The following is a 9,261-nucleotide window of genomic DNA, read 5'->3' as shown; positions in this document are numbered from 1 at the left end:
CAATCCTCAGACAGAAGTGAAAGGATACCTAGCTCGACACTCTTATTAATGTCATTGGGACGTACCACTCCATTTGTAGGTGTTGTCAAAATTTGATAAATAATATTTGCTTTGGTGGCGACATTTCAAAACCCACTCAGAGCGTCGAGCTAAGAATCCTTTCACTTCTGTCTGAGGATTCCAGGATGCATGAAAATTAAGTAACAGATTTCGTTACTTGGTAGTTTAATAAATTCATGTTATTATTTATAACGGTCTGCTTAGCATCGAGCACTGTAATTTCCCACGAGGACATCTGATGATCGCTAAAGAGAACACATGTAGCGTGAAACTCTGAGTAACGCCTAAGTCCTGTTTTCTACTTGTTATCAATTTTACCATATATATATATATATATATATATATATATATATATATATATATATATATATATATATATATATATATATATTCTACTCTTCTCAGGAAATGATATGGATAGATATTTTATGATATAATATTCATCGCAGGTTTAGAATATTAACCTTACGGTCACCTCCCTTTAATCGCAATGGAGGATGCACCGAATGCTATACTTGCTAACAAGTTCAATTATGTAAAAGTTATTTTTCTGTCAAAAGATAAGTTTTCAATATTTACCTCGTCATATTTAATCATTACCTTTGATATTTGTCCCAAATATGAGGATTTTGGACCCTCTGTATGAAGTTGATCTTGGCCTTGTGTTGCTGCATAGACTTTCGAAAGACACTCTCCACAAATTGAAATTCGGCTGATGATGTGTTTAGGAGGCAGCGAATAAACTCTTTCCCAGGGGGCATAGGTTCCCAGGACGATGGGTATATAGTTGCATCTGATTGTAGATGATTTGTGCCTTTTAACCTGAGATTTAAGAAGAATAAATTCAAAAAAAAAAAACAGAAAATGAACTGCAAGGTTTATGTTGAACATGTGTGCGAATATGTTATGACAAAGACGATACCTGTGTGAGCTGACTTAGATTGAAAATCAAAAATACACCATTAACCCGATTACTTTTTGTACAATAATGATAATATTGCAATTATTTGGTAGAGTTTGTCAGACGATTATTGATCTCTACATAAATATTTTGAACGACAGACACTCATAGACTTAAATTATGCGCCTCGAAGGTGAAAGACTTTAGCTTTTGTTCAAACTTTCCTCAAGGAATCTTTCAACCATTGTCTTTCAAAATCGCTATAACAATCGCGAGTCGTCATCAAATTTGGTACTAGAGAAACAAGTTACAAATGATTACCCTTTGGCTGGAGAAAGCAGTCCCCTATTCGCGTTTAACTTCGTAAAATTTATCAAGTACGCAGGGCAGCACTGTTCACGGTCAAATATGACGAAGACGGTCGGATCATTCTGCCTGTTCACACACGAGTCGTACAGTTCCCCAGTGTGTGTATTGATTTCAGGCGGTCGTTTGTATGAGCTCTGTCCGACTGTATACCGGCCAACCAGGACGTACGCTAGGAACATGTGCCGCTGGCCACGGTCATCGTCACTGGAGTAGCAGTCACTATAACTTGCATCGCGTGCGAAGTATGTCCCCTGTCCGAAGAGTGTTGCATTCTTCCCCGCGACCCTAAAATCGAAATTTTGTCGGCAGATCTTGGTCACAGACTGTTCATCAGTTCCGTGGAAAAGATTCACTTGAAGACCAATGTCTCCGTTTTTCTGTACCATGTACTTCTTCTGTCTGTTCAAGATGAAACGGCCATTGCAAAATTTAAGCAGGTTGTTATTTTGACAATTCAAAACGTTATAAAAGGAAGAATTCTGTTCTCATTCATTTAATGGATAAGAAACTCTCAAAAATAATTTTAAAGGTAAAAGACCATCAACGTTTCGATGAAATATATATATATATATATATAATATATATATATATATATATATATATATATATATATATATATATATATATATATATATATATATAATCTTTCACTTATATCTTAGCATTGCAGGATGCATGAAACATATAGCAGATTTCAATACTGTTTCCTTAATTAATTTGCATTATTATTCATTTATATATATATATATATATATAATATATATATATATATATATATATATATATATATATATATATATATATATATATATATATATATATATAAATGAATAATAATGCAAATTAATTAAGGAAAACAGTATTGAAATCTGCTATATAAGTTTCATGCATCCTGCAATGCTAAGATATAAGTGAAAGGATTCTTAGCTCGACACTCTTATTATTATGATTGGGACGTACCACTCCATTTGTAGGTGGTTTCAAAATTGATAAATAATATTTGATTTGGTGGCGACATTTTGAAACCAACTCAGAGCGTCGAGCTAAGAATCCTTACACTTCTGTCTGAGGATTGCAGGATAAATAAAACTTAAGTAACAGATTTTCTTTTCTTTGTACTTGAAGTAATTCGTGTTATTATTTGTATCACCACTAACTATCAGTGGTTCAGGATGGTCCGACTTAAATTTGTAAATCTCAAGTGCCCAATGGACCTGGTAATGTATTACCTTGGTCCAGTTAGCATCGAACACTGTAATTTTTCACGAGGACATCTGTATACTTCGAGATTTACACACACACACACACACACACACACACATATATATATATATATATATATATATATATATATATATATATATATATATATATATATATATATATACTATAATATTTATCGTAGTATCGTAGGTATAGAATATTAACCTTACGATCGCTTCCCTTTAATCGCAATGGAGCATGTACCGAATGCTATACTTGCTAACAAGTTTAACGATGCAAAAATTATTTTTCGGTCAAAAGATACGTTTTCAACATTAACGTCGTCATATTTAATCATTACCTTTGATATTTGTCCCAAATAAGCGGATTTTGGATCCTCTCTATTGCATTGATCTTGGCCTTGTCTTGCTGCACAGACTGTCGAAAGACCCTCTCTACAAATTGAAATTCGGCTGATGATGTGTTTAGGAGGCAGCGAATAAACTCTTTCCCAGGGGGCATAGGTTCCCAGGACGATTGGTATATAGTTGCATCTGACTGTAGATGATTTGTGCCTTTTAACCTGAGATTTAAGAAGAATAAATTCAAAATAAACAGAAAATAAAATGTAAAGTTTATGTTGAGCATGTGTGCGAATATGTTATGACAAAGACGATACCTGTGTGAGGCTGACTTAGATTGAAAATCAAAAACACACCATTAACCCGATTACTTTTTTCACAATAATGATAATATTGCAATTATTTGGTAGAGCTTGCCAGACGATCATTGATCTCTACATGAAAATTTTGTACGACAGACACTCATAGACTTAAATTATGCGCCTCGAAGGTGAAAGACTTTAGCTTTTGTTCAAACTTTCCACGAGGAATCTTTCAACCATTGTCTTTCAAAATCGCTATAAGAATCGCGGGTCATCATCAAATTTGGTACTAGAGATACAAGTTACCCATGATTACCTAATGGCTGCAGAAGGCGGTCCCGTATTCGCGTTTAACTTCGTGAAATTTATCAAATACGCAGGGTAGCACTGTTCACGGTCAAATATGACGAAGACGGTCGGATCATTCTGCCTGTTCACACACGAGTCGTACAGTTCCCCAGTGTGCTGATTGATTTCAGGGGGTCGTTTGTAGGAGCTCTGTCCGACTGTATACCGGCCAACCAGGACGTACGCTAAGAACATGTGCCGCTGGCCATGGTCATCGTCACTGGAGTAGCGGTCACTATAACTTGCATCGCGTGCGAAGTATGTCCCCTGTCCGAAGAGTGTTGCATTCTTCCCCGCGACCCTAAAATCGAAATTTTGTCGGCAGATCTTGGGCACAGACTGTTCATCAGTTCCGTGGAAAAGATACATGTCCACTAGTAGACCAGTGTCTCCCTTTTTCTCTATCATGTACTTCTTCTGTCTGTTCAAGATGAAACGGCCATTGAAAAATTTAAGCAGGTTGTTATTTTGACAATTCAAAACGTTATCAAAGGCAGAAATCTGTTTTCATTCATTGAATGGATAAGAAACACTCAACGATTTAACACAAGTTACTTCAAGTACAAAGTATTGAAATCTGTAACATAAGTTTCATGCTTCCTGCAATCCTCAGACAGAAGTGAAAGGATACTTACCTCGAAACTCTTATTGATATGATTGGAACGTACCACTCTATTTGTAAATGGTGTCAAAATTGGATAAATAATATTTGATTTGGTGGCGACATTTTAAAACCAACTCAGAGCGTCGAACTAAGAATCCTTATACTTCTGTCTGACGATTCCAGGATGTATGAAACTTAAGTAACAGATTTCATTACTTTGAAATTGAAGTAATTTGTGTTATTATTTATAACGCTCTGCTTTAGTATCAAGCACTGTAGGTTCCCATGAGGACATCTGTATATATTTATACATACACACACACATATATATATATATATATATATATATATATATATATATATATATATATATATATATATATATATATATATATATATATATATATATATATACTATATATATATATATATATTCTCAAAAATGTTAGGGCCCATAAAGCTGAATGTTGCAATATTACAAATTAATTAAAAAAACAAGTATGTAACGTAAAAAGAAAGGAAGATGAAGTTCGTTTGCAGATTAAATAAACATTACTTTACTGTCCAATTATCCCAAATTAGTTCCAATCTTGTTTATATATATTATATATTTTATATATATATATATATATATATATATATATATATATATATATATATATATATATATATATATATATATATATATATATATATATATATTATACTATAATATTTGTCGCAGTATCGTAGGTATAGAATATTAACCTTACGATCGCTTCCCTTTAATCGCAATGGAGCATGTACCGAATGCTATACTTGCTAACAAGTTTAACGATGCAAAAATTATTTTTCGGTCAAAAGATACGTTTTCAACATAAACGTTGTCATATTTAATCATTACCTTTGATATTTGTCCCAAATAAGCGGATTTTGGATCCTCTCTATTGCATTGATCTTGGCCTTGTCTTGCTGCACAGACTGTCGAAAGACCCTCTCCACATATCGAAATTCGGCTGATGATCTGTCTAGGAGGCAGCGGATAAACTCTTTCCCAGGGGGCATAGGTTCCCAGGACGATGGGTATATAGTTGCATCTGACTGTAGATGATTTGTGCCTTTTAACCTGAGATTTAAGAAGAATAAATTTAAAATAAACAGAAAATGAACTGTAAAGTTTATGTTGAAAATGTGTGCGAATATGTTATGACAAAGACGATACCTGTGTGAGGCTGACTTAGATTGGAAATCAAAAACACACCATTAACCCGATTACTTTTTTTACAATAATGATAATATTGCAATTATTTGGTAGAGTTTGCCAGACGATCATTGATCTCTACATGAAAATTTTGAACGACAGACACTCATAGACTTAAATTATGCGCCTCGAATGTGAAAGACTTTAGCTTTTGTTCAAACTTTCCACGAGGAATCTTTCAACCATTGTCTTTAAAATCGTTATAAAAATCGGGAGTCATCATCAAATTTGGTACTAGAGATACAAGTTACCCATGATTACCCTTTGGCTGGAGAAGGAGGTCCCGTATTCGCGTTTAACTTCGTGAAATTTATCAAGTACGCAGGGTAGCACTGCTCACGGTCAAATATGACGAAGACAGTCGGATCATTCTGCCTGTTCACACACGAGTCGTACAGTTCCCCAGTGCGCGTATTGATTTCAGGCGGTCGTTTGTAGGACCTCTGTCCGACTGTATACCGGCCAACCAGGACGTACGCTAAGAACATGTGCCGCTGGCCATGGTCATCGTCACTGGAGTAGCGGTCACTATAACTTGCATCGCGTGCGAAGTATGTCCCATGTCCGAAGAGTGTTGCATTTTTCCCCGCGACCCTAAAATCGAAATTTTGTCGGCAGATCTTGGTCACAGACTGTTCATCAGTTCCGTGGAAAAGATTCACTTGAAGACCAATGTCTCCGTTTTTCTGTACCATGTACTTCTTCTGTCTGTTCAAGATGAAACGGCCATTGCAAAATTTAAGCTGGTTGTTTTGACAATTCAAATCCTTATCCAAGGCAGAAATCTGTTCTTATTCATTTAATGGATAAGAAACTCTCAAAGATAATTTTAAAGGTAAAAGACCATCAACATTTCGAGATATATATATATATATATATATATATATATATATATATATATATATATATATATATATATATATATATATATATATATACTTGTTTAGTTCAAGATCAGCTGGAGTAGAGTGCTCAATACTAGAGTAGAGCTAAATACACAATTATATATATATATATATATATAATATATATATATATATATATATATGAATAATAATACAAATTACTTCAAGAAAAAAGTATTGAAATCTGCTACATAAGTTTCATGCATCCTGCAATGCTCAGATATAAGTGAAAGGATATGTAGCTCGACACTCTTATTATTATGATTGGGACGTACCACTCCATTTGTAGGTGGTGTCAAATTTGATAAATAATAATTAATTTGGTGGCGACATTTGAAACCAATTCAGAGCGTCGAGCTAAGAATCCTTACACTTCTGTCTGAGGATTGCAGGATGAATAAAACTTAAGATTTTCTTTTCTTTGTACTTGAAGTAATTCGTGTTTTATTTGTAACATTCTTCTTTGCATCTAACACTGTAATGTTCCACGAGGAGATCTGTACATTTCGATATATATATATATATATATATATATATATATATATATATATATATATATATATATAATATATATATATATATATATATATAGGATAGTTAATTATACTATGATATTTATCGTAGTATCGTAGGTATAGAATATAACCTTACGATCGCCTCCCTTTGATCATAATTGAGCATGTACGAATGCTATACTTGCTAACAAGTTCAACTAGCAAATAATATCATTTTTCTGTTAAAAGATAAGTTTTCAACATTTACCTCGTCATATTTAATCATTACCTTTGATATTTGTCCCAAATATGCGGATTTTGGATCCTCTCTATTGCATTGATCTTGGCATTTTCTTGCTGCACAGACTTTCGAAAGACCCTCTCCACATATCGAAATTCGGCTGATGATCTGTTTAGGAGGAAGCGGATAAACTCTTTCCCAGGAGGCATAGGTTCCCAGGACGATGGGTATATAGTTGCATCTGACTGTAGACGATTTATGCCTTTTAACCTGAGATTTAAGAAGAATAAATTCAAAATAAACAGAAAATGAACTGGTAAGTTTGTGTTGAATATGTGTGCAAAACCCGGGAAACAGTCAGACAGAAGTCAGAATTACATCTACTTGAAAGTAGTCCCGCCATTGCAACCCTGAGTCTCCTCCTCCTCAACATTTAAGTCTAAAATCATTTTCACTCAGTTTTCATTCACCGGGGTCCTCACTCTTCGTCGTACATGACAGGGTCGGGTTGAGTCGGGGTGAAAGGCTCAAATCTCAAAATGACCCGCTGGCAACAGCGCCGCCATGAATGTAAGTAGGCGTAAATAAACTATGGTCTGAAGCGAGTCTGACACATTATATATGGTATACCCGTTGCTGAGGTGGTTTATGGACATTATGTCATAACTGTATGTTGAAATTCTGGTGTGAAAGGTCAAAATAGGATTTGCCTGAGAGTTCGCTCGTGTTCCAACAGTGCTATATCGCGAATATGACACGGCTATTTTCACCTCTCGACCAATCAGATCGCTATCATTTGCGCAGTCAATATAATGGTATATGATACACGGTTACACTACTTTGGGCAGAGTTACTGTGTGTGATGTAATGAGAAATAACTGCCCCACGCTAATGCCGTAAACGTACAGAAACGAAAGCTACCTTGACAAACGGCCATCAATGGATTTAGGTGACACAAACACTGGTCTTCTCCTCACTTCTCTGGTTGTCCGAGTTTGCAGGTCAGTTTGTCTCATGCTTCTAAATGACAACATGTAGCGGTAGTCGCCAGCATTAAAGTAGAAAGTGTCCTTTTCGCTTTGGTATGCCGATTCGATGTCGTCGCTGTTCGCTTGACCCAGGCCCTGAAATATAAATGTAATAATTTTGACAATACTCACACGAACTTACCCCGTATTTATATATGGTATGACCATTTCTATTTTATGTTTTTGCTTTTTTATTTCATTTCGTTTTGTCTACTTTATAAAAATTCATTTATTTGTTTGTTTGTTTGTTTGTTTATTTGTTATCTTCTATTTCATTATATAATGGCACAGTCGTTCTGCTGTATGCATCACAGTTTCCCACCCTCTCTCATAGCAATTTTTCGCAGAGCGCCCTCAACAGCTGCACAGCGGTTTTTTACTGTCCAATCGAAAAGAGCCGATTTACTTCTCTCTTCTCCGTCGGCTTTAGCAGTGTCATATCGTCATGGTAAGGACATCCCATGAACAGACAACGAACCGTGACTTTGATCTCGCTACCCTAATAACTACAAGCACGACGAACGCTCAATAGCGCACGATTTCACGCGAGTATAGCTTCAAATATATATATATATATATATTATATATATATTATATATATATATATATATATATATATATATATATATATATATATATATATAGACAGCCTAGAATTGGATTCTGTTTCGTTTTCGCGAAGTGGCGCTGAAAATTGACGATCTCTATCAAAAAAGTCAAAGAAAGTGTGTGATTTCAACTATAAGTTGTGTATGTCTGGAAATCCTAAATTTTAAAGCCAGGCCACTGAATTCATGTCATAGAATACAATGTTTGCAAAGCAGGATCACTGGGAAAATGTTTCCTTTTCTTTATGTTTGTGCTGACCCCTGGCGTCAGATGAAGTGTGGCCATTTTTTACAGAGACTGTTTTTTGAGGAAGGAGCACGTTGTGGACTCTTAACTTTTATGATTTTCGCTTTCCCATGTGTGCACAATGGATAAAGAGAATGGGGTCTTTAGTTTTGCTGTCCACGCATGTCAGATACACACTGATATTCAGAAAACACCGGTTCAAGACAGTGCTACTCCTTGAAGGTGTATCCTGTCAGTCACCTGTAATCTAAATATGCCCATATATGGTCAAAGGGGCATTCCTTGGTATTCAGAATGCCCATGCGAGGACGCTGTTTTTAAAAAGCGGCCACCCGCTTAAAATCTGTGA

At 35.2% G+C, this 9,261-nt stretch overlaps 1 protein-coding gene across 1 annotated transcript; it reads right to left on the bottom strand.

The window, feature by feature from the left end:
* Positions 1 to 1,253: 1,253 nt before the first annotated feature.
* Positions 1,254 to 8,159, bottom strand: LOC139137235 (uncharacterized). The gene is made up of 7 exons (XM_070705227.1): positions 7,951 to 8,159; positions 7,078 to 7,299; positions 5,651 to 6,097; positions 5,033 to 5,254; positions 3,514 to 3,966; positions 2,895 to 3,116; positions 1,254 to 1,729 (listed from the first exon to the last, which is right to left on the bottom strand). The coding sequence occupies exons 1-7, from the start codon at positions 8,061 to 8,063 to the stop codon at positions 1,279 to 1,281; spliced, it is 2,130 nt and encodes a 709-aa protein (XP_070561328.1). The 5' UTR covers positions 8,064 to 8,159; the 3' UTR covers positions 1,254 to 1,278.
* Positions 8,160 to 9,261: the final 1,102 nt, after the last annotated feature.

Source organism: Ptychodera flava, chromosome 7, assembly GCF_041260155.1.
Source record: "Ptychodera flava strain L36383 chromosome 7, AS_Pfla_20210202, whole genome shotgun sequence".
Classification (NCBI taxonomy): Eukaryota; Metazoa; Hemichordata; class Enteropneusta; family Ptychoderidae; genus Ptychodera; species Ptychodera flava.
Note: the sequence above shows the minus strand (reverse complement) of the source record. Positions and strands in the feature narration are given on the sequence as shown.